The sequence below is a fragment of the Onychomys torridus genome, chromosome 2 (assembly GCF_903995425.1).
Source record: "Onychomys torridus chromosome 2, mOncTor1.1, whole genome shotgun sequence".
In the NCBI taxonomy this organism is placed as follows: domain Eukaryota; kingdom Metazoa; phylum Chordata; class Mammalia; order Rodentia; family Cricetidae; genus Onychomys; species Onychomys torridus.
Genome location: NC_050444.1, coordinates 130,560,839 through 130,585,965, shown reverse-complemented (window position 1 = coordinate 130,585,965; position 25,127 = coordinate 130,560,839). Strand labels below are relative to the sequence as shown.

At 44.8% G+C, this 25,127-nt stretch overlaps 2 protein-coding genes across 6 annotated transcripts in view; one reads left to right on the top strand and one right to left on the bottom strand.

Moving 5' to 3' along the window:
• Rad54l (RAD54 like) overlaps window positions 1-488 on the top strand; it is a 36,351-nt gene extending 35,863 nt beyond the window's left edge. For all 3 annotated transcript variants that reach the window (XM_036177984.1, XM_036177983.1, XM_036177982.1), the window contains one exon: window positions 62-488. In XM_036177984.1, the coding sequence (XP_036033877.1) occupies window positions 62-272 (211 nt within the window). In that variant the 3' untranslated portion in view covers window positions 273-488. The remainder of the gene's footprint in view (window positions 1-61) is intronic.
• Lrrc41 (leucine rich repeat containing 41) lies at window positions 323-24,975 on the bottom strand. Of its 3 annotated transcripts, none has more exons than XM_036177979.1 (10): window positions 24,659-24,975; window positions 20,459-20,545; window positions 19,409-19,479; window positions 7,357-8,491; window positions 3,965-4,225; window positions 2,630-2,794; window positions 2,443-2,541; window positions 1,551-1,673; window positions 1,235-1,310; window positions 323-1,137 (listed from the first exon to the last, which is right to left on the bottom strand). In XM_036177979.1, the coding sequence occupies exons 1-10, from the start codon at window positions 24,855-24,857 to the stop codon at window positions 918-920; spliced, it is 2,436 nt and encodes an 811-aa protein (XP_036033872.1). In that variant the 5' UTR covers window positions 24,858-24,975; the 3' UTR covers window positions 323-917. The 3 variants fall into 3 exon arrangements, with proteins under 3 accessions (XP_036033872.1, XP_036033873.1, XP_036033874.1); XM_036177980.1 differs by lacking the exon at window positions 24,659-24,975 and adding an exon at window positions 23,918-24,569 and having other exon boundaries at window positions 477-1,137; XM_036177981.1 differs by lacking the exon at window positions 24,659-24,975 and adding an exon at window positions 22,896-23,907 and having other exon boundaries at window positions 477-1,137.
• Window positions 24,976-25,127: the final 152 nt, after the last annotated feature.

The following is a 25,127-nucleotide window of genomic DNA, read 5'->3' as shown; positions in this document are numbered from 1 at the left end:
GCTACCTGAATAGCACACAAGTAAGATTTCTAGTGACCACAGCTCTGTCCTCTAACCCCAGGCTGCATTGCCGCCGTTGTGTAAACAGCCGCCAGGTCTGGCCACCCCCTGACGGTTCTGACTGCACTTCAGATCTGGCTCAGTGGAACCATAGCACAGATAAACGGGGGCTCCAGGATGAGGTACTCCAGGCTGCCTGGGATGCTTCATCTACAGCCATCACCTTCGTCTTCCACCAGCGTTCTCATGAGGAGCAGCGGGGTCTCCACTGATAACCAGCTGGTCTGGATGTAGTGGTTAGAGGAAGGATACTGGGAAGGGGGTTCTTTGCCTCATGAGGCTCTGCTCAGTTCTGTTTCCTGGGAGAAAATCATCAAGGAGGGCTATATGATGTTTGCCCAAAATTTATTTTATAAGAAAAACTTTTTTGGCTTAAAAAAAAAAAAAAAAAAAAAAAAAAAAAAAAAAGGAATAAAGGCATGAAAAGGGACTGAGGCCCAGGAATAGATTGGTAAGCCCATGAGGAGGCCTGGTGGTGGGCATTCCTATGCTTCTCTAAAGGCTGAGTGCCTGCTTGAGGAAGGAGGCAGGTAACCCTAGGGCAGGGGTAGGAGGCTTTCCTCAGTGAAGATAATGACCTCCTGGCCTGGGGTTCCCAGGGTACTAAGTAAGTGGCTTTAGCCTCTGAATTTAGCTGTGGGAATGCCTTTGCTGGGCCTCATCAGGGCCTCCAAGACCTCAGTGCAAGGGAAGATGGGGGAAAAAAAACCCAAAAAAACAAAACCAAACAAACAAAAAACCAGACAAAGTGGCAGAAGGAGAATGACAGAATCAGTGGTTGGGGATTCTGGGCAGCCCATGCCTCAGCCCCTGCAAGCTGATGGTACTGAGGGTGGGCCTGTGAGGTATGGGCCCCATCACATGGTGCTGACATAATCTGCAAAGGCCTGGGATGAGTCCCATGAGTCGCTAACCACATGGCAGGTAGCCCGGAGTCGCCGGATTGCTTCCCTTGCTGTGACTGCATCCTGGTCCAGCCAGTTCTGGAAGAGGCGTAGGTGACCAAAGGCTCCACGGCCCCAGCGCTCCAGTCGCTTGGCAAATTCCAGAAGCCCATCTGGCTTGATGCAGTTGGAACTGGCAGGGATGAGATGGATTAGATATCCAGGAAGCAATTAGGCTTTTGTATATATCCCTTTCTCCCATCCCTTCTCTCCCCAGTCCCTAGCAATACCTGATATCCAGCTGACAGAGAGAAGAGGAAGAATCCTCTGAGAAGACATCAGCTAGGGCCAACAGGCCAGCATTCCCTGGAGAGAGGGAGGAGGATACTCATTACCTCCATCCAAGAGGAGGGGAACAAGGGTATCTATCCTATCCCAGCTCCATCTTGGGAAAACCCTAGTCGTAGCAGTTCTGAAGACCTAGTACTCAAATACTTATATTGCTACTACAGCCTTCTCAGTGGAGTAGTCAATACCTTTACCCCAAAAGTGTATAGTCAAAAGCCTGGTTCCTTCCTCCCTCCCTCTCCAGGGTCTGGTTCCCACCCAGGCGGTTCCCTGGTAGTCGAAGGCCCTTCAGTGTAGAGTTGCCCTTCATAGCAGCAACCATCTCAGGAAGAAACTGGGCTGGGCGCTTCTCAAACAGACGGCAGAAGGAGAAGGTAATCTCTGTCAAGTGCAAAAAGAACATTGGGATGAGAAGTAGGGCTAGTGCTGTCCCTCCTGCCCAAGGTGTGTGAACATTTTATACAGACCGGACAAAGAAGAAGAATCTGTAAAGCCCCAAGCAGTGTTGGAACTCAATTCAAATAAGATACTGAGCCTAAATGTTTACTGGGAGGTGCATCTCTGCATGGGCATTTTTTTTTATCCACTTTCTCCTTTCTCTCTAGCCACTGATCCCCTTTACAGGGGTGGAGATTAAAGAGGTGAATACCTGAAGGCAACATGCCACAGTAGCACATTTCTCTCCACTATTTTTCTGTTGTTTTGGTTTTTGAGATAGAGTTTCTCTGTGTAACTGCTTTGGCTGTCCTGGAACTCTCTTTGAGGACTGGGCTGGCCTTGAACTTGCCTTGAACTTGCCTTGAACTCAGACATCCTGCCTCTGCTGGGATTAAAGGTGTGTGCCACCACTGCCCCACCCTCTCTCCACTATCTCATTTTGTTTTTTAAAAATTGAACCCACCCAGGGTGCTATCACCATATCTGCCAGCCCTTACAAAACAAAGCAAAGTGAGGTACTAAAAATTGGGTAAATGCCCATGTTTGAAGAGGAACTGAATTCGGGACATTAGAAGGAAGGTTACACAGGTTCTATATACTTATAGTCAAGGACAATATTATGACTAGGGGAAGAACAGGGGTTTGCATACTGAGGAAGTAGCGAGCTACAGTGAGGACACAGGAATGCTCAGGTTCTGGATTAGGAGCTTACCTTGAAGGGTCAGATTCTGTAGCAAAAAGAGCACCTCACTCTGACAGTCTGCAAGATTCATGTCATGGAAGCTCAGCCTCTTCAGAGAAGGGTTGTACTCTGGATAGGAGGCAGAAGCCATGAGCAGTGAGGCTTAGTTTCCCGGGAACAATGGTAGGTCCTACGTACTCTCCTTTACTCTTCCTACCTTTGAGAGTTTGCAACACAAGCCCAAAATCCTGGGGAGAGGCAAAGGTGGTACTGTCCAGCGACAACTGCTGTAGAGAACCTGAGGCCTTCAGAACAGAGCAGAGCAGTGGCGCTGGCTGAGCTCCCCGTGGAAATCCCATCTCCAATTGCTCTAGGCAGTTGTCTATATGTGATAGGAAAAGGAAATTCCAATCAGTCTGTACTTCACTTAAAAATACATATGTAGGGTGGCAATGGTGCATGATTTTAATTCAGGACAACCAGGGCTACACAGAGAAACTGTCTCACAAAAACAAGGTATGTATTTTATATGTGTACCACTACTGGGAGGTCAAGAAAAAACTTGCAGGTGTTTATTCTACCATGTGGGTTCCAGGGATCACACTGGGTTTTCAGGTCTGATAGCAAGTGCTTTTCTATGCAGAGCCACTGGCCCTCTACTTCTACATACAGTACACTCATTAGAAAAGTGGTTTGTTTATCTACTTATCCTGCTATGTGTCAGGCTTTATGCCGAGTTCTAGAAATGGACCATTAAATATAAAATCTTGTCTTTGCACTCAGGCAAAGTATGCAGGGGTAGGTAGATGGTGCAGGTGTTAAGTGTGAAAACCTGAGTTTGGATCCCTAGAACCTATGTAAATGGCAGGTCTGTGATGGCCCACACCCCAAATGCCAGCACTGGAGAAGTAGAGACTGCCTGGCTGTCCTGGAACTCGATCTATAGACCAGGCTGGCTTTGAAGTCACAGGGATCCATCTGCCTCTGCCTCCTCAGTGCTGGGATTAAAGGCGTGCGCCACCACAACCTGCCTTTTTAAAATTTTATTTATTTTTTTGGTTGTTCCCTGATTTCTATAAACACACACACACACACAGCTGTCCCAATTTCCACAGTGATACATGCATATAAACACACACATAATAACAACAAAATTCTTAAGAGGTGGAGAAGGGATAGAGAAAGACACCCAATGTCAACCTGTGGCCTCCACATACATGTACACATGTACACACACACACACAGATAGCAAATGCATAGTGCTGCAAGAGGAGACATAATAGGAAATAGAAACATAAAGCAGGGCCACTGAATCTATTTTAAAAATTATCTGTTTAGATCCCCTTTCTGGAGACATCTGTCTTGGTCATGTTCACAGCAGTCCCAAGATCTGTCTCAACAGGTTATTTTAAAGAACGGCAGCTTGTAAAGGACAAACATGACAATAACAGCAGGACTGAGTAGAATAATCTACAGTTGAAGTTCCCTATCTCTTCCCAAAGACAAGTGTACATATCACTGGAGATGTGTATGTGCATACACACGGCTTTACCTGGTATTTCCTCATCCCCAGCTATGTGGCTAGGGGGCCCAGCATTCTCCGGCACAGCAGGGTTGTCCCTCTGGCTAGGGTGATCAACACGAATAGACAGGACCCGCAGCAGGGGAAGGGCTCGCACAATGGCGCGAGTCAACTCCAGGATGGGCAGTGGTGAGAATAGGTCACTGAGATGCAGGGCACGGAGGCGGCATCCAGCCTGGCCTGACAGGGCCCTCAGGCTGTCCAGCAGGCGGAAGATATTAGAGCCCAGGCCTATGGCAAAAAAGATTAAATTACTTACAGATGTGGGAAATATAAGCAGAAGTAATACTCAGTGAAACGTTCTATATTTCTATTGATTACTACTAAGTCTTGAGCTTTGGATCAGATTATCAGATTTTTAGTTTTGAGATAAGGCTTCAGACCTTACACTTCCTGCCTGTTTCTCCAAGGCTGGGGTCGTGGGTGTGCACCACCACACCTGGCTGTGATCATGTTTGAAATTTATATCAATTACTCAACCATTCTCTCCTTTTCCTCAGGTAACTAGCAAATTGCTATCTGTTGTAGGGGCTTTGTACTCTAGCGTCGTCAGGGGAAATCCTAAATAAGATAGGATGTGGTTATGCTAGTAATTGTAGACCCAGAGAGCTACACAGGTATCTACATATAGTTTCTAAGTAGTTTCCTAAAGATGCATGGCCTTAAAGGGAATTTTAGATAAGTGGGTACTATCTAGGAGATATTAACTCTTGAGTGGGAAGTATCTCAGGACATAGCTCTTAGAGTCATGTACTGGGGCCAGCATTTGGGGAAGTCTTGAAAACTAAACTGTAGAGAGCTTGATCTTATAGGTCATGGAGTGTACTTGTAAACTGAGAAGTAATGCTGATTCATCCCAGTATATTGTAGGTGGAAAGAATGGCAGAAAAAAAAATTACAGACTGGATGAATATTAGATCAGTGGTAGAGCATGTGCTTAATGTGTGTGAGTCCTTGAGTTTGATATAATAGGAAAGAAACAAGAGAACCATTTCCCACAGAATTAATACAAAGAATCTCAAAGGGTAACTCCTAGGAACCAAGTACTATTCTTTGGATTGTGTAAGCTAATGTTCATTTATTCATCCAACTAATCCCCCACCCCACCCCAAGACAGCTCTTTGTAACCCTGGCTGTCCTGGAACTCACAGAGATCCACCTGCCTCTGCCTCCCAAGTGCTAGTGTTAAAGACATGCACCACTACTGCCCAGCTCATCCAACTATCAACATTTTTTGCCTTCCCTAGACACAAGGAGCACAGTGTCCTTGCCCATATAGCTGATAAAAAATGTAACAGGAATCAAGGACACAAGGGTACAATTGATATGTGAAAAGATGTATACTGAAAAATCTGGCTTCCCAATTCAGATTATTATTTTTTGTTGTTTTTGCTTTTCAAGACAGGGTTTTTCTGTGTAGCCCTGGCTGTCCTCCAACTCAGAGGTCTGCCTCCCCAGTGTTGGGGATTAAAGGCGTGCACCACTACTACCTGGCTCCCAATTCAGATTTAAAGACTATAAAGGAAATTGGGAAAACCAACGAAAAACGACGGTCAGAGCTCTCCGAAGACCGAGCCACAGGTTCTAAACGGGAATACATGGTGAATAAAGCCTGAAGCAGCAAGCACGAGTGCACATGAACAGTTCTATCAAATCAGGAGGCATGGGAGCACATGTCTGTAATCCTGTGTGGGAGACCGAGACAGGCGTGTGTGAGGGCAGCCTAGTTTATGTAGGAAGGCCAGGTGTGTGTGTGTCTCATGTTTCTCCAAACTAAATATGTTGACAATGCTGGACTTAACTCTAGATCTTCCTGCCTCTACTTTCCGAGTACCACCATGCTTAGCCTGTAAAAGGCTCTGAATAAACAAAAGGATCAAACTACATGTTTAAAAGAATATTTGTGTGGTGCAAACAATGAGTTGTATGTAGGACTGCTGGAATTAAGTCAACAGAGTAATAATAGCCCGAATTAAGGACACAGATATAAATGGATTTGGAAAATATAAAAGTAGGGCCTAGAAACTAAATATTGGAAGAGACAGAATCTTGGTTTCTTTGGGCAACTGAATCAAGTTGTGATGCCTTTGAGAGGAGGGGGGTCAGTATAGTGATAGTGTATCCAAGTTGGAAATGAGTTGGAAGGGTGACTTCTAGTAGTAAGCTAAATAAACAGATCTAGGTATTCAGGAAAAAGATAGGGCTAATGTCTTCAGCCAAGGGAAGTGGGGAGGGTCTTAGGATCAGTGGCCATCGAAGCTACAGGAATAGATGTAATTGTCTAGAAAAGGTGATAAAGTGGGACCACAAAATGGCCTCAAATTCACAGATCCATCTACCTCAGCCTCCCAAGTATTGGGATTAAATGTGTGCACTACCACACCCGGCTCTGGAAGAAATAGTGAATGTAATTATGAGGATGGGAAAAGTGCGTGTGAAATGTAGTAAGAAGGACCTCGGTGATCTACACTCTCCTCTGTGCACTGGTGAAGGCATAAGTGAGCCTGAGTGGAGCAGTAAAGACGACTATATCTGGAGAAGAAAGGGAAATGGATGTTGGTGGAGACTTGATTTAATGTTTGGGTAGTAAGAGAAGCAGTAGAGAGAAGGCAAGTAGTATAGTGGTTTTAGAGACTGGAATTTAAACTCAACTTACTCTGGGCTTGAATACTGACTGGCTCTACAGTTTACTAAGCAGAGTTATTCTGGGCAAGTAAACTGTTATCTTAAGTTGATGTTAAAAAATTAGTATTAGAGTGTGGGGAATTAGTTAGCTTCTCATTGATGTGAAGAAGAAAAAGATTAACTCAGAAGTAGGCTAGTTGAAGGAATTCATGTATGACATTATTTTCTTGGTGCAGTCATTTACTAAATAAAGGAGACTTTGAAACTGGCAGATTCGAATGGGAGTTGATGTTGCAGATAAAATGAAGAGTATTAGGAGGCAGATGGCCATGAATGGTACATCTGTATGTTTTCTGTAGTAGTGCTTACTTGGGTAGTTTCAGCCAGATTGTACATTTTGCTGACAGTGTATGATCAAGTGGATGAGGACAGAAGACCGTCTTGTAGGTTTGCTGTTCTGTTTTTTGCCCTCTTTTAAAACTTGGGTAGTTGCTTTGATATGACTGGTGTGATATAAATTCAGAGCCCTGGCTGGGTCTGGATTGCCCCCTGTATCCAGCTGATATCTCAGCCCCTCTAGAAACCTTTCTCTAACATTAACAGTGTGCCAATGTTTTTTGAGTTTACCTCTTGCCTCTGTGAACGTATCTCCACCTCCCTGATCATACTCCCCACCCTGGATTAGGCACAGAGCTGCTGAGAGATCCAAGCCCAGACTGGTTCCTTCAGGTGCTCACCATTGTAGGAAAGTGTAAGGCTCTCCAGTGATACCCAGGAGCTCAGCAGGTGGCACAGTGTCAGAGCTGCCTCTGTGGAGAGTGGAACTGTGAACAGCTCCAAGGTGGAAATGCTGCGGAATCGCTGGGATGCCTCCAGTGCTGGGAGCCCCAAACAGCTGGGATCTGATCCATCCAGAGCTCCACAAGCTACTTCCCCAATCTCCATCTCTTCACCATCCTCTTTCTCACCAGCCACAATAAAAACAAAGTCATACAGGTCTTCAGACTCTGCACCAGACCCCTGACGGGTGCGGGCGCCCTTCTTCCCTGTAGCTCGTTTAAATCGCTTTAAGGGCTTAGGCTGAGAGGCTGAGCTAGCTGGAGCCCGTTTGGATGATGTAGAAGAGGAGGCAGAGGAGGTGGCAGCTGGGGCAGAGGATGGCTGCTTGGTGCCAGAAGCCTCATAAGAGGTGGCTGGAGGGTACAACTCCCTCTTAGAGTCTGTCCCGCCGATCGCCAGGCTTTCTTGTGTGCTGCGGCGTGTTACACGAGTGGTAGGTACAGCCCTGGGCATCTGCTTGACTTCACTCTTCCGCCGGGTGGCCATTAGTGCTGCAGCACATCGCTCTGCTGCATCCCGCCGAGGCCGGCGTGAGCCTAGCAATCCGGAGCCTTCATCTCGGGATGGGGCCCGGCCTCGGGAGGCTTCACCACAGAGGCGGCAAGGCAAGCTACCAGGGCCTGGCTGCCAAAAGCCAGCACTCATAGTGAGGATGAGGATGAAAAGGGCTGACTCAGGCACAGGCCAAGAGTATAGCGACACTTGGCTAACAGCTCCATGATGAATGAGCTGATGCAACAGCTGTCGTAGTGACTGCTGAGCGGCCACATCAGAGAACAGCAGGTGGCGGAACTTGAGGGTATGCAGAGAACTTGCCAGGGTCTCTAGAACCCTGCGGTTTGGCTCAGCAACTAGCTCAGTTGCTCCCTGCAGCATATTGCAGATGGTGAGCTGTCGAACATGACGGGAGCTGTGCAGGAGAGGTGAGAAACGTTGATCACAAAGTCGCTTATCAGAAGACACATCAATGGTTCCACGTAGAACATGGGAAAAGAAGGCTTCCATAAACTTGGCTCGCCAGCAAGTCACACTCTAAAAGCAAAGAAAACACCAGACATTTGTCCAATGCCCTCTTGGTTTCTTTCTAGTAACAAGTACTTTCTGAGCACTCATTGAGCTAGGCAGTCAAAGTAAATTATACAAATCAAATAAGCAAGGGACACGAACATGAAGGAACATATTAGTTCTTTCTGTAGGCAAATGTCTAGTGCTCCTTGTCTGACAAATAATTTTTGTGTATGCCTGTATGTACAGGTATTGAGAAGCCAGAGGTTGTACTTCAGCATTATTCCTCAGGTGCTGTTGTCTACCTTCTTTTGGTAAGATGCTCTTGGGTTGAGACTCGCCAAGTAGGTTAGGATGCCAGGCCATCAAGCTCAAGGAATCTGTTTCCTCCCCAGCACTGGGATTAAAAGTATACACCAATGGAACTGGTGTGGTGGGTGAATGCCTTTAATCCCAGCACTTGTGAGGCAGAAGCAGGTCTGGTCTACATAACTACAGGACAGCCAACACTATGTAGAGAAACAATGTTAAAAAAAAAGTTGTGTGTGTGTGTATGGGGGGGGGGGGGCTATAGGGATGGCTCAGCGGTTAGGTTAGGAGCATTTAGCTGCTCTTGGCAGAGGACCCAGGTTCAGTTCCCAATACCCACATGATGGCTCACAGCCAACTGTAACTCCTGTTTCAGGGTATCCAACATCCCTGGCTCATGTGGTTACATACATGCAAGTAAAACTTTTTTTTTTTTTTTTTTTTGAAGCACCACTATACCTAGCTTTTATGTATTCATGCACATTGAGGCCAAATGACTTGATGTTCAAGGAAGATGCTCTTAGTGTTTGTTGTCAGGCTAGGGGTCCTGTGAGCTAGTAATTCTCACGTCTACCAGTATGGGGGTATGCACTGGGATTACAAATAACTATGTTGTCTGGCTTTTATATAGGTTCTGGGGATCCAAATAGGCCATCAGCATATTACTCACTGAGTCAGACCCCTTTTAAGGGGGTTTTTGGGATCAGACTTTTATGCTTGCAAGGCACTTTACTGATTGAGCTATTCCCCAAGCCTAACAGGTTTTTTTAGTTGCATGCATAATAAATGGTGATTTCTGAAACATGCTTTAGGACATTACTATCTAATGTGTACACACATGTGGGCATGAGTATAGAGGTCCAAAGAGCGTATTGGATCCCCTGGAGTTGGAGCTGCAGGTGGCTGTGAGCCTTTTTTAGGAGGTCATGTTAGGCCAATGGACCCACTTGAAATCACAATCTTTTGAGTGCTGGGGATCAAACCCAGGGACCTGCATAGGACAATCAATTGCTGTATTGCTGACCTTCCCTAGCTAAAATAAGAACCTAAACCTAGAGAGAGAAGTACATAAATTGTCACTGGTTACTGTACAGGTAAGTGATAATCAAGACTTGGACCCAAGAAATCTGGTTCTGAGGAACATACATGTCCGTGTGTGTGTCCGTGTGTGTGTCCGTGTGTGTGTGTGTGTGTGTGTGTGTGTGTGTGTGTGTGTGTATACATTCTTGTGGCTGCAAAAAGTTGATACTGGATGTCTTTGATGCTTTCCTTCACTTTGTTAAGGTAGGATCTCACTTCAACCCAGAGCTGATTTGACCAGTTTAGCAAGCATAGTTTGGGAACCCTGCTTCTAGGTTGGGATTATAGGAAAGTACCATGCCCACTCAGCATTTACATGGGCACTGGGGAGTCCAACTCCATTCCTGAACACTTGTGCATCAAGGACTTCTACCTGCTAAGCTATCTCCTTTTTCTATAATGTCTTACAACTAAGTAATACTCCTTTAAAGTCTTGAACATTTGATTCTAGAGCTTCATCTCAACTTATTTTTTTAGCAAACCAGCTGTGTTCAGTCCTGATCATCTCATGCCTAACCACTTAACTTCTTGATGGTTCATTTTCCAAATTACTTTGCAGGATGATAAATCAATGTTTTCCTACTATCTAGAAATTAAAGTTTTCCAGGCTGACAGCAGAGCTCACCTACTTTCTACAAGAGTTCTGCTAACCTGAAGCTTTCTTCACATGAATATTTTCCCCTGGCTAAATCCATCTGCCTAGCCCAAGCCTTTCTTCCTTTCTTTTTTTTTTTCCCCCAAGACAGGGTTTCTCTGTGTAGTTTCAGTGCCTGTCCTGGATCTCGATCTGTAGATCAGGCTGGCCTCAAACCCACAGAGCTCAGCCTGGCTCTGCCTCCCATGTACTGGTATTAAAGGCATGTACCATTGCTGCCCAGCCACCCAAGCCTTTCTTACACATGTCCTTTGAAACATCTGTCAGGAATGTTCTCCACTGGTAACTCAGTTTCCCAAAGAACTTGCTAACATCCCTTGAGGCTGTTGCTTGTTAGAGATACACCAACTATCAAGCCTTGAGATAATGGCATGCCCCATGGCATTTAGTTTCTGCCTGTGTCAGCAAGATCAGACATTTCTGGGTATAGGAATCACTTCTTAGGGTTGTTTTCTCCAAGGTAGGTTATTTGATGGGAGTGGGACTTCATCAGACTATTTTGATATATTAAAAACTGATGGGAACAGATTTTCAATATTTGGTGCACATCGGAATTTCCTATGGAGTTGTTCTCTTCCCCAAATGCATGTCAGACAGCTTCCCAGACTTGGTGAGTCTGCTAGTGACATCTGAAACAAGGTCCAAACATCCTTATTTGTTTCTTTATTTTTGTTTTTTTGAGACACTGTTTCTCTGTGTAGCTTTGGAGCCTTTCCTGGAACTCACTCTAGCCCAGGCTGGCCTCGAACTCAAGAGTTCTGCCTACCCCTCACCCCCCAAATGCTAGGATTAAAGGTGTGAGTCACCACTGCCTGGCTTCAAACATATTTATTTTTAAAACCGTTCCCCTAAATGATTCTAACGTTCACCAAAGATTAGGAAGGGCTACCTCACTCCGAAAGACACTAAGCATCAGAGTTTACTGCTTCTTTTCTGGTTAGAAGTTTTAGGGTTGTGGGGAGGGGAAAGTCCATGTGCTGTGTGTGTGCGTAGGGGGGTCAGAGGACAACTTCAGAGGTCACTTTCAACTTTATGTAGGTTCTGGAGCTGTAAGTCAGGTTGCCAGGGGTGTCAGGCAAGTAACTTTACTCTGAAGAATCCTGCAAGCTTTGGAAAGTTCGTTTTGTAGACAGGGTCTCATGACCTTGTATTGCTCCTACTGCCTCTTCTGAGTGCTGGAACTACAGGTATGTACCACCACACCCAGCTCAAGGCCCTACTATCCTTTCCTAAGGTGTATTAATTGGTCTGCTGGCTTCAGTGCAGGCTCCAATTTTCATTTGCACACTTGAACTCTCTCCTCTAAGGTGTAGAGAATCTATCACCTGCCTTATGGAGAAGACTGTTACATGAATCAAATAAGATGAAGATGCTTTAAAAGAAAGTGTTACTGCCACAGCAGCTGATTATTAGTCAGGATGGGCAGGCAACACAACAAAACGCTTCTCTTTGATCCTTAACCTACCCATCTCAATCTTCCCTACCAGAGCAACACCCTCAATTCCAATCAGGAGGTATCCAGCCCCTAGTATCCTCAGGCAAAAGTCTGGCCTTCTTGTCCTAGTTTCTGCCTGCAGTGGTAATATTTAAGAGTGATCTCATGCTTGAGTCAACCTACATGTCTTGTTCACCTGCATAAGGACACTGGGGAAGCAGGAAAACTTAGCTGGGAACCAAACCTCTCTTTCCTCTACCTTAGAATGCCAACTAAGCACTGAACCCCCAAGGCCTTGTGCATGTTAGACAACACATTTCTAACTTTTATGTGTATGGGTATTTTGCTTGTGTGTTATCTGTACACCTCACACTAGCCTGGTTTGAAGAGTCAGGAAGAGCCACAATATGGATGTTAAGAACTGAACTTGTGTCCTCTGGGGGGAAAAAAAAATCAACAGGTGCCCTCGTACAACACTTTTAAGACTGACCATTCCTCTACACTCTGCTTAGTTTTGAGTGATAGCAAAGGATGTTCTTGAGTCCTTCAGACACTCACTAGCACTTTCCCTACACATTTGTTGGCCCACATTCAGCTTTTTGTTTTTAGGACAAGATCTTTCTATGTAGCTCAAGCTTATCTCAATTCTGCTTCAGCATCCTGGGATTACAGGCATGTACCAATATAGTTTAATATGCATAGTCCTGGAAATTGTGAAGCTGGGCATGGTGGCATATGGCTTTAATCCCAACACTAGGGAGACAGAGACAGGCAAATCTCGAGTTTCAGGCTAGCCAGAACTATATATAATGAGACCCTGTCTCAAAGTAAGAAGTTGCAAGCAACTTCCATAAGTTTTCAACTTTACAGGTAAGTTATGACTATGAAAAATCTGTACAAGATTGTGATTGAAGTTATTGTGGCTGTTTTCTGCATGAGCAACACATAGGTGAGATGACTAAAGGCTGGACTTTCAGACTTGTTAATGAAAGTGTAACACCTCAAATGTGATAACTGCATGAACAGCATGAGACAACTAATAGAAACAAATACCAGAGCCAAGTTACTTCAAGCTACATCTACCATCTACTAACTATAACCTTTGGGAAGACCTCATTCTACCTATTTATAACAACTTTACCAAGAGTCATTGTAAAGGTTAGATATATAAAATTATAATGGTTATCTCAACTACTTTTCACGAATTCTTACACAAGTAAAAGTTATTTTATTCCACTGCTGCCTTTTACATTATGTGCAAGAAAATCAATGTTGGAAAAATACCTGAGAAATCTAGTCTAAGTAACTCCTTTTTGTGGACTACAGCCCAATACAAACTGAATTAAATACCCTCTTGCATGGGCATAGTGGAAATGATGCATTGCTAATTAAAATAACTTTTTCTCACCTTGGCCTGCCCATGAACTGGAAATAGAGGTGGAAATAAGTATACAAATGAGGGAAAGCTAAATACATCCTTGTTAGCATCAATAGATACTCACAGATATTATTCATTTTATTTCGCATACAACTTTATTTTTGTTTTGCTGCTGTGAGAAAGGGTCTGTAGGGCCAGGCAGTAGTGGCACACATCTTTAGTCCAGCACTTGGGAGGCAGAGGCAGGCATATCTCTGTGAGTTCAAGGCCAGCCTGGTCTACAGAGCGAGATCCAGGACAAGCACCAAAACTACACAGAGAAACCTTTTCTGGGGTTTGGAGGGAAGGAAAGGGTTTGTAGTTAGGCATGGTGCATGCCTTTATTTAATCCCAGGACTCAGGAGGCAGAGGCAGGTGGATCTCTGAGTTCAAGGCCAGCCTGGTTTACAAATTGGTTCCAAGGCAGCCAGGGCTACCTGGACAGAAAAACCTTGTGTGAGAGAGACAGACAGACAGAGACAGAGAGAGGAAAAAGGGCTTATAGTTTGTTACCAGGGCTGGCCTCAAAACTACTAGTTGTAAATGACTTTGAATTTCTTTTTTTTTTTTTTTAAGATTTATTTATTTATTATGTAAACAGTGTTCTTGCTGCAGTATGTCAGAAGAGGGCACCAGATCTCATTACAGATGGTTGTGAGCCACCATGTGGTTGCTGGGAATTGAACTCAGGACCTCTGGAAGAGCAGACAGTACTCTTAACCGCTGAGCCATCTCTCCAGCCCGACTTTGAATTTCTTATCTTCCTACTTCCACCTCTTTAAGTGTAGGTATTACTAGTATGCTTTCGTTGTCATCCCCATTTTTCTCCCTCTCTACATTTGTTTTGTATGTGTATGGGTGTTTTGTCTGCATTTATGTTTCTTTGCACAGTGCCTGAGGAAGTAAAAGAATATCAGATCTCTGGGACTAGAGTTACAGTTTTTAAGACACCATGTGCATGCTGGGAACTGAACCTGGGTCTTCTGGAAGAAAGGCCAGTACTCTCAACCACAAAAGCCCCATTTTAATTTGGCTTTCTGACTCTGTGTCTTCACTCTCACAATGATGTTTTGCTCAATTAGCAAAGCACACCTGATACTGTCATGAACACGTTTAGCACACCAGGAACTAGCATAAATTACAGGCTGGTCCTGTTGATATATTTGTATTTTGGACAATCTCATAGCATGAATCCCTTGAAGTCAGCCTGGGTACACACCATGCTCCCCAGCTTTCTTTGTATAAAGGTAAACGATCCTATCTCTAGGAGTTCAGAATGAACTATTTCTGTTAGAAGTTGTAGAACAATGTTAAATGCTGGACTATTCTAAATCCTTGAAAGAGGAAAAAAGGCAGTTTTTCTGATGGCAGAAAAACTGATTTGGAACCAAAAATCAGGTATAGGCTAACTCTGGAATATGTGTATAATGTTACATATTTGTTTTTATGACATTGAGACAATTTTAAGCATTATACCATACATTTAAATGTTTTTATTTTATTCTTTCAAGATGTAGCTTTGCACCCCATACCTAACAACATATTTTTAGGATGATTTTATTGTTTGAAGATACAGATGTTAACAACTCCTCTATTATGGGATCCTGGACTCTGCACATGCTAAGATAGTGCTCTATCTCTAAGCCAAACCTTTAGCCTTATGAATATTTAAACTGCTTCTAGAGTTTTTGACATTAAACTTAAAATCTTGAAATAAATCTTCATGATTATGTCAACTTCTACATGCTATAAATTCCAAGAAGCAGAATTGCAAACAAACCACCACCGGAGGACAGGCCTAGTAGCGCTAATACCAGCAGTCAGGGGACAAAGGCCCATGGAGCTCTGTGAGTTTGAGATCAGTCTGGCCTTCACAATGAGACCTTGTCCCACAGTGCTTCATGATTTTATGTCTATGAAGGATCCATGCTAATCTGTATTACTCCAATTTTAGTATACTTGTTACTGAAGTAAGTATAAGAAGTAGAATTTCTAGTCAAAGAATTTAAACATTTCAAAGGCTCTTGACTTACATAACTAGATTGCCCACTAAAGAGTTTTAACAGTGACAGGTGTATTGGTACAAGCCTCGCAGCACTTGGGAGGCAGAAACAAGATGATCTATGTGAGCTTGGTAGAGCCAGCCTGATCTACTTAGCAAGTTCTTAGTCATCCAGGGATATACAGAAGACCCTGCCTCAGTAAATAAATAAATGCCTGGTGGTGGCCCATGCCTTTAATCCCAGCATTCAGGAGGCAGAGGCAGGTGAATCTATGTGAGTTTAAGGCCAGCCTGGTCTACAAAGCAAGTTCCATGACAGCCAGGACTGTTACACAGTTTGAGAAACCTTGTCTCAAAATAAGGCTCATCCCTGCCCAGAGTGGTAGCCAAAGGACTTGTGATCTATTTCCCTATGCACACAGGTATGTGGCTTCAGAATCTTCAGGACCAGATAAATAAGTGGATGAATGAAGAAAGAGATGTTGTGATAGTCTTTTTTAAAAAAAAAACCAATAAAACATTAAAGCACAAGGTCCAGACATCTCTGGGTGATCCTAAAAATGACATTTGTAACAAAGGGGGGGGGGGGCTTTACAAACATGAGGTAAAATTTTACTTCCCCACATATTACGTTTTTTACTGAACTGGTTTTTCTTTTCTTCTTCTTCTTTTTTTTTTCTTTTTCAAGACAGGATTTCTTTGTGTAGCCTTGGCTGTCCCAGAACTTGCTCTGCAGACCAGGCTGGCCTCAAACTCAGAGATCCATCTGCCTGCTCTGCCTCCTGAGTGCTGGGATTAAAGGCATGCTCCACCACCACCCAGCTCACTGAAGGTTTTTGAAGTCAGGGTCTCAGTCTCACAAAGGGAAGGTTGGCCTTGAAACGTGTTATGTAGCTAAGGATAATTTCCAACTCCTGATCTTCCTGCCTCCATAGTCCTAGTGCTAGAATTATAGTTATATGTACTACCATGCATGGCTTTATAAAGTGCTGAAGACTAAACCCAGAACTTTGAATATGCCAGGCAAGTATTCTAGCAGCTACACTATATTCCCATTCCCTACTGGTACTTTCTGTATTTCTGTATGTGTCCAACTCTTTGTTCATTTTATTTGTTCCTAATTTTCTTATTCTCTGTATCTTAAATTTTTTTAAAATATTTTTATTTTATAATTAATTTAATTTTACATATCAGCCACGGATTCCCCTGTCTTCCCTCCTCCCACCCCCAGCCTTTTCCCCCACCTTATCTCCCATTCCACCTCCTCCAAGGCAAGGTCTCCCCTGGGGAGTCAGCCCAGCCTGGTAGATTCAGCTGGGGTGGGTCCAGTCTCCTCCTCCCTTCATCAAGGCTGAGCAAAGTATCTCAGCATAGGATATATATATATATATATATATATATATATATATATATATATATATATATAATTTATTTATTTATTTATTTATTTTTTGATTTTTCAAGACAGGGTTTCTCTGTGTAGCTTTGTGCCTTTCCTGGATCTTGCTCTGTAGACCAGGCTGGCCTCGAACTCACAAAGATCCGCCTAGCTCTGCCTCCAGAGTGCTGGGATTAAAGGCGTGCACCACCGCAGCCCGGCGTATCTTTTTTTTTTTCCAGAGCCAAGTACCGAACCCAGGGCCTTGGGCTTGCTAGGCAAGCGCTCTACCACTGAGCTAAATCCCCTGGGCTTGTATCTTAAGTTTTTTTGTTTGTGTGTCTGCCCATCCGTGGAGGCCAGAAGAGGGCATCAGATCTTCTGGAGCTTCAGTCACAGGTAAGCAACCAGACACGAGAGCTGGAAACAGAACTTGGGTCTGCTGAAGAGCAGCAAGTGCTCTCAAATGCTGAACCATCTCTCCAGCTCCTTATCTTTTTGTTTTGCAAATGCTGTTTCAAATGTTGCCTTCCAGTTGATCATTTAAAATTCATTTATGGAAGCTGGAAAGATAATAATTAAAAATAAAAATCTTGGGGCTGGAGAGATGGTTCAGTGGGTAAGAGCACTGGCTGTTCTTCCAGAGGACCTGGGTTGAATTCCCAGCATTCATGGCATCTCACAACTATCTGCAACTCCAGTTCCAGATATACATACATACATACACTCATATATATACATGGTGTTGCCATTTTATGTGATTAAGCAAATCTCCTTCCCTGTCTAGATTATAGAGTCTTACACTTGCTAGGCATTTAATAGTCACTGACCTAACTGCCCAGGCTCCTTATTTCCTCGTTTGGTTTTACCTGTTTAATAAATGGTATTCTATTATGAGACTACATACCAAGCTACTTACTTGTTTTTAGTTGTTTTGTCCTTTGGCTTTTTAAAATTTCATCTTTAATTTACATATATTATCTAAATGTAAAGAAAACATGCTCTAATTTTTCCAGATGGCTAAACAATTGATCCTTCATTCCCTACTACTTTGTTTTCGAAGTATCCATTGCATCACACAGCTCTCTATATACAACAGTACTACATAGTTTTAAGTACTCTTGTTTCATGAACAGTGTCTAGCACAGTGCCTAGAACTATGCAGGAGTCAATAAGTGGCTCTTTTGTTGGTGGTGGGCTTTTGTTGTTGTTGTTGTTCTTTTCGTAGTGCTAGAGATGAAAATTGGTATCTTATTCATGCTAGGCAAACATTCTTACTACTGAGCTCTACATCTAAATCCTCACCAGTTATTTTTACATTATAGGTAAGATGAAGGCTGTTTTTGTGCTAAAGCAGGAATTAGAAAAAGACATCTGGAATAGGTATTTACCAAATCAGAACTTCTGCCTAAGTAACTTAGATCACTCGGCCTATGCCTATCTCTGAAATAATTTGAACCAATAAAACTAAACAATAATAAATCTCTAGAAGCTTGAGATGTTAATTAAGTAAAGAAAGTTTGTATCACTTGCTGGTCGGCCATACTGCAAATGAAATACTGGGAGAAAGTATGTCTATTTGTTTAAGAGCTCCAGTGACTTCTATCTGAATTAGTGAACAGGATTTTGGGCAAAAGGAGTCTTACTAGAAAGAAAATGTTCAACTCCTCTCACACGATTCTGAGTTCCCTATATGCCCTAATCATCTTTATATCAAGTTGTTATCCAGACTATTTGAGTACTTAGTAACAGGATGTTTATTAATTCCGAAATTAGCTTGCTTTATCCTAATAATCTTAAAGTTTCACCTTTAGATTAGCAAAAACATATTCTCTTTTAGATTCAAGTCTTATTAATCTGTAGCTCATGTTTCTTTTTCAGAAATAACATCTCATATTTCAAAGGTGACTCAAATAATGTGGCTTTGAATTTTTTTTCTCCATATCCCAGGGAAAGAGAGCCTGACTACTGAAGAACCAGGCAGGGCTGTGCTCTCCCTTGTTCTATACACTCACAATGAGTAGCTTCAACCATTGTTGACTAGCCCTTAATCCTTTTTATTTTTATTTTATGTGTATGGGTGTTTTGCCTACGTATATATCTATGCATCATGTGCACGCCTGGTGCTCAATGAGGCCAGAAGAGGGTGTTGGATCTCCTGGAACTGGAGTTACAGACAGCTGTGAGGTGCCTGGTAGGTGATGGGAATTGAACCTGGATGTTCTGCAAAAACGGTCAATGCTCTTTACTGTTGGACTATCTCTCCAGACCCCCGCCCCCCACTTAGTACTTTTTATACAGCTTCTCTTAAGCCAGATGAATGTACCAAGGCCTTGCAAACTGAATTTCTGTACTTAGCAAAGATGAGTTAGTTCCTTCTGTTATTTTAATTTTTTTTCCGATAGTTTTGACTACTGCACCAACTCTGTCAAATATTCAAGGAATCTTGGGTCTGCATTCCATTGTAATCACACTCTTTCCTGTGAACCCTGTAGTCATGGTAAACAAGTCAATGCTAAGTGTCAAATGAGCCAAAACCTTGTGACAAATTAGCTCTTAGCTCCCAAATCCAATCTCTGTATTCCAATAGTTCCTAGTTTGTGTCTGTATGTTACACTTGCTTTCACTATTCAAGATTAGCTAGAGTTCTTCTGGTACCTTAACTTACCTCCAAACTGGAAGGCCTTGTTTTCATCAGCTCATCCCAGAGTCGGCGCCAGATGGCCTGAGTGGAGAGACCTGTAGGAAGAAACGTCACAGTTGGCTGCCCACTGCCTACCATGAACGAAGCACGTCATCCTTTCATATTGTTCTCTGGCTTCAGAGGAGCGACACAGCTAGCTGAATAGTTAAGAGCACTGACTCCAAGGACAGTTCATCTAGATTTGAATGTTAATAAACTACTCTAAAGCTATATGATCATGGGCAAACTAAATTTTTAGTTTTCCTCATCTGTAAAATGTAATTAATATCTATTTCATAGGTTAAAAAAGGATTAAGTGATAGATGAATTTCTCTGGGTAAAGTACCTAGGACTGCTTGGCCCATCAAGGTTACATAAATATTAGATGTTAATTGATCCAATGAGGAACAGCACTTTGATAAAATAGAAAAACTAATGTTCGAAAGTTTGAATTATAGCTTGTTTGTGTCTTAGAGTAACAGGGATGGTACACATGTGTCAAGACACTATAGGAAATAAGAAAATAGATGTGAAGGTACTTTTTATTTAAAAAGTTTTTGTTTTTTTAAATGTGGTATGTGTTTTGCCTGCAAGTATATTGTATACCACACGTCTGATGCCCACAGGGGCCAGAAGAGGATGTTGGATCCCTGGAACTGGAGTTATATAAATAGTTGTGAACTGCCATGTGGGTGATAAAATCCAAACACAGGTTCTTTCCAAGAGCAGCAAGTGCTCTTAAACCACTGAGCCATCTCTAGCCATATCAAAGTGCTTTTTTGACTTTTGTTCTTTGAGACAAGGTCTCACTATGTAGCCCTGGCTGGCCTAGAACTCATTCTGTAGACCAGGCTGGTCTCAAACTCACAGATCCACTTGACTCTGCCTCCCTGAGTGCTGGGATTAAAGGTGCATGCTAAGGTACTTTTTTGAAAAGCATGTTCTAATTGGGTATCAGGTGTAAAAGTTACCTGAAGAACATCAAGGTGCCTTGTTCACAACCACTGACTGAGAAAGAATAAGAAAGACACTTACCTTTTTTGAGGGCAGTTTCCTCAATCCTCTCCAAGTAATATATATTGAGCAGAGGTAAGATGCTTTGAAGTATTGGGCCTGGGAGGGCTACAAAAACCAAAACACAAAGTTTACTATCTTAAGGCAGCTGGAAATTCAGGGGAAAGGATGAGTTCAACAAACTGACTTGCTCATTGAAGAAGCACTGGGCCTTGAGTATACTCATACTTCCTATGAAAACTAAAGATAACTTTTGTTCTCTAAAGTCATTATACCTTAAAAACAAAAACCAGTTTTCCCTGTATTCCGGAAGTGGAGGCAGGAGGATCAGGAATTCAAGGCTAGCCCTGACTATGAAAGTTTCCCTATTATAGTCTTTTGGGTTGCCTTTATTTATTCTTCCCCCCTTGGCCTCATTACAAAAAGCAGTGCTAATTTAAAAAAAAAAAAAAAAAAGTAAAGGTCAAATAATTTGTCCAATACATAATTAACTATATGAGTCAGGATTTGTCCAACTCTAGATATAAAGTCCTTTATTTTACTATACTCCCTCTTAGAACTAGCGAAGTTAAGAAGAACTTAAGTTGAGTCAAAATCTTATTCCAGCATTTGGGAGGCTGAGGCAGGAGGGTTACTGCAAGTTCAAGCTAACCTGAGCTATATATAATGAGTACCAAGCCAACCAGGGACCATATAGCAAAACCCTGACTCAATGAAACAAAATAGGAGTATGTGTACTGAGGGAATTGTGTGAAGAGGAAATAGCTAGAAATGACTACCTCATGATATTAAAGATCACGTTTGTAATTTGTTTAACACAATACCTATCTATTCCCTCTTCAGGGGTCAGTGAACATCGGTTATTATGTTTATTCTATCAACGGCATCTCTATTCTATCAAACTTAAGATCTTGTAGTACACCAAAGCTTCCATTCCTTGATCTATGTTTTAAAAATATTGTTTTTAAATTATGTGGATATGTATGTGACTATATGGAGGTATGTGCAAGTGAGTGCAGGTGCCTGCAGTGGCCAAAAGGTGTTGGATCCATTGGAGTTGAAGTTACAGGCAGTTTTAATTTGACATGGGTGCTAGGAACTGAACCCCTGTGTAAAAGGAGTACTCTATTACCAAACCCCCTTCTTTTTTGAGACAGGGTTTCTCTGTGTAACAGTCTTGGCTGTCTTGGAACTCACTTTGTAGATCATGCTGGCCTCGAGCTCATATAGATCACACTGCCTCTGCCTTCGAGTGCTGGGATTAAAGATGTGCACCACTACTGCCTGGCTAGCACTGTGCCTCTTCCCTGCCTTCCGATTTTAAAGACAGGGTCTCATTCCTGGCTGGCCTGTAACTTGAGACAATCTTTCTGTGTCAGTCTCCTGAGTGCTGGGATTACAGATGTGAGCCAGCACACACAGCTCTTCCTCAGTGTATTTTTTTTTTTCTTTACTTGAGGAATAACTGAATCTTGAGATCCAAGAATCTACTGTACTTTGGTATCTATTAGGTATTCAACGATATTCACTGTACCTGTTGAATGAGAGCATTATTTCCCTGTGCTATTACACTGTCATCTGAACGGCTTTCTCCATCCTGTGTCTATATTCTGTGTTTTGCTCTTCCTGATGATATGACTCTGCTCAAACCTTTCAAAAGCTCTCTATTGAAACTATCCATTCAAGATAAAGTTCAAACCTCAATACTGATACCTAAGGCAGCACACTTTATTCTACTGAACTTTTCTCACTGTACTCTTGAGAGATGTGCCACAGCAGCTATTTGAGGTCAGAGGACAATCTGCAGGAGCTCTGTTGTCACGCTTGAATTATCTCACTGGCCCATTCTGTTTTTAATTTTGTTTTCACTCACTCTTGTGTTGCCTCTATTTACTTCCCATCTCAGCAATGCTAGCCCGCACCTTCAGGAAACCTTTCCTGACTGTGCTAGCTCACCCTGCAACTTCCCTCCAAATGGCCCTGCTTGGCAGGCCTCTTCCTTGGCCCCTCTGAACGTTCTCCCTGGAGCCAAGCTCTCACTGGGTGGCTATTTACTTGATCTAGCCCACTAGAGGCTCTCCTCTCTCCTCTCCACCTGGCTGGGGCTCAACCAGGAATAATGAAGTAATGATGAGGACACAGGAAAGACATTCCTCCAAAGCTTCCCACTTTTCCTTTCCATTCTGCTCCTCTCTGTTTAGTTATCCTCTCTCACACCCAATTCTCATCTCTTCTATCTACAAACTCTACAGTTCCTTTCTCTACTTTTTGTTTGTTTTGTTTTTCCAGACGGTTTCTCTATATAGCTTTGGCTGACTGTAGACCAGGCTGGCCTCGAATTCATAGAGATCCACTTGCCTCTGCCTCTGCCTCCCGAGTGCTGGGCTGAAAGGTGTGGACCACCCCCACCTAGCTCTATTGCTTCTAGCTTATAGTTTTTTCTTTTTTAAATGCTTACTTTCTGCAAGCTGGGGCCTCCATATCACTTATCTCCTCTTCTAGCCAAGATTAGCATCTCAGAATGTCCAGGATGATGCAGGCTTCCATGTTTCCAGGACTTCTCTGAGCCTCTGCTCAGCCCCACTGAGGCCTTTCTCCCATTCACCATGGGGTCAGCCTGACCTCCTTCTTCTCAGCTTGGCACAGGGCCTCCACAATCTCCTACACTCACACAGGGCCTGAGAACTTCTTACCCCTTTCTTCTCCCCCACCCCCCACCTACAGGAAGGCCCTTGGGCCTGCTCCGCAGTGAGAGCCTACTCAAAGCACAAAAGGACCTACCTGACCACCCTGGAAGGCCTTAGAAAGTACTCTTGCGCCTCAACCCTTCAAACCAGCCTCCTCATGGTTTATCAAAACCTCACCCTCAATTTTAAAGTGACCAGGGCCTACCTTCTGGCAAGATGTCACTACCACCCTTGGGGCCTCCTGGTGTAACATCCACTGTTCATTCCAAAGCCAGGAGTTACCTCTCTCCTCCCCTACCTTCTGGCCTGACCTGTTATTTCATCCAACTTCAGCCTGACCCTACTCCACCACCATTCTGTCGGGCCCACGGCCTCCCTGTCTTGAAGCCAGGCCCGCCTCAGAGGGCCCTAACTTTCTCTTTAACTCTCTACCATTACTTTTTCACACCGTGGACCCTTTCTCCTCCTAAGTTGCCAGGCCGCTGGCCCGCGGTATACGCCTACAGCAGGGCCTTCTTGAGACCATCTGGTCGGGGCGCTGCAGGCCGCTGGCCTCAGCTGTTCAGTTTGGACCACCTCGACAGGTCCAACCCTTCGGTACGGGCCGCTCTCGGGCCCGCAGCCTCGGTTCCCTCCCATTCGGACCAAGGCCTCTTCCCATGACACGTCCGATCCCATTGGGGCCCGTCTGCGGGGATACCCGGGCCCCTGCCCCGCCTGAGGCCTCCTGGGCCCTTCCCGCCGCCCGGTCGTTCGAGCCTGCTTGCCGATCCTCTCCCGGCCCTCCACTCACTTTCCACCCTTCTTCACCGCCGGCCCATCCAAGGGGCCTCGGGCCGCCGGCGCTGCAGGCGGATCAGCAGCTCACCGAGCAGGGAAGCCTGGGGCGTCGGTGCGCTCCCTTCAGCCCTTGGGCCGTCAAACAGGCCCCGGCGCCCCCAGCCTTTCGGCCTCTCCCCCGAACCCATTCCCCTGCTCTCCTCTCGGCGGGCTCACCCCGCCCATCAGCTGGGCTTCGGGAGTCTCGCTACCCGAGGGGTAGCCCGCCGACAGCGGAGGCCCTGGGCCGTCAGTGTAGGTGGCTCCGGGCCTGGCCTCCCTGCCTCAGGCCGGGCCTGCCAAGTTCGGCCCCTGCCCCGGGGCGGCCGGGCCATCCCTGCCCGTCGGTTCGACATCCGAGACTCCTCAGTCCAGTCCGGCCCTGCCCAGTGTCAGTTCGGAGCCCGCGGCTCCGGCCTGCCGGTCCAGCCCCTGTCGCTAGGGCCCTGCCAGCTCTGCCCCACACCGGGCCTTCTGGCCTCGCCCCCCGCGCCCCCCGCGGCAAGCCGCGGTTCGGGTCCACTTGCTCATCTGGGCGCAGTCTTCACTCCGTCCAGCCCTGTCAGTCAGGGAACTCGTGCTCCGACCCCGTAATCTGACTTCCAGTGCCCCGGGCTGGGCCTTGCCCCGGGCCTCTCGGCCTCGCCCCCCGCGCCCCCAGCCGCCGGGCCGCCCCCGCTCGCTGCTGGAGGTAGCCCCTCACTCGGCGACTTACCCCACACCCCGCTCTCCAGAACCCCCATATGGGCGCTCACTGCCCGCCCGCACAGCTCGAACAGGGCGGGGGGAGCGCTGGGGCCCGAGGCCGAGCTCTTCGCTGGCGCCGCCTCCCGGGACGTGGCCTCCATGGTCGTTGCCGCCGCTACCTCACAGAACCAGCAACTCCGGGCGCGCCAGGCCTCGGGCGCCGCCATCTTGGGGAGGTGCGCGAGCCCGAGAATGGCACACGCAGACCGCCATCTTGAAGAGGTCAGGCTCTTAGGACCGCTCCATAAGAGATATGGGTAAGATCAGTATCTACACTAAGAGAAGGTCAACTAAGTTAGCAAATGTTTCTAGTATCGTAGGAAATTCTACTTTATAAAAGGCTGGATGCCAATACGTTTGGGCCGGGAGTAGCCAAAAGGATGTTTTTTTAGCAAATCCTTCGCAGGCATATATACCGGCTCCCCCTAGCTCCTGCA

What these genes read in the sequence shown, in the direction of transcription:
- Lrrc41 (XM_036177979.1), bottom strand. Translation starts at nt 24,857, where the DNA reads ATGGCGGCGCCCGAGGCCTGGCGCGCCCGGAGTTGCTGGTTCTGTGAG. An exon ending in TCTGGAGAGCGGGGTGTGGG is followed by an intron (nt 20,546 to 24,658) that starts GTAAGTCGCCGA and finishes TGGTTTTTGTAG; the next exon opens with CCCTCCCAGGCCCAATACTT. An exon ending in CAAGGCCTTCCAGTTTGGAG is followed by an intron (nt 8,492 to 19,408) that starts GTAAGTTAAGGT and finishes CTTTGCTTTTAG; the next exon opens with AGTGTGACTTGCTGGCGAGC.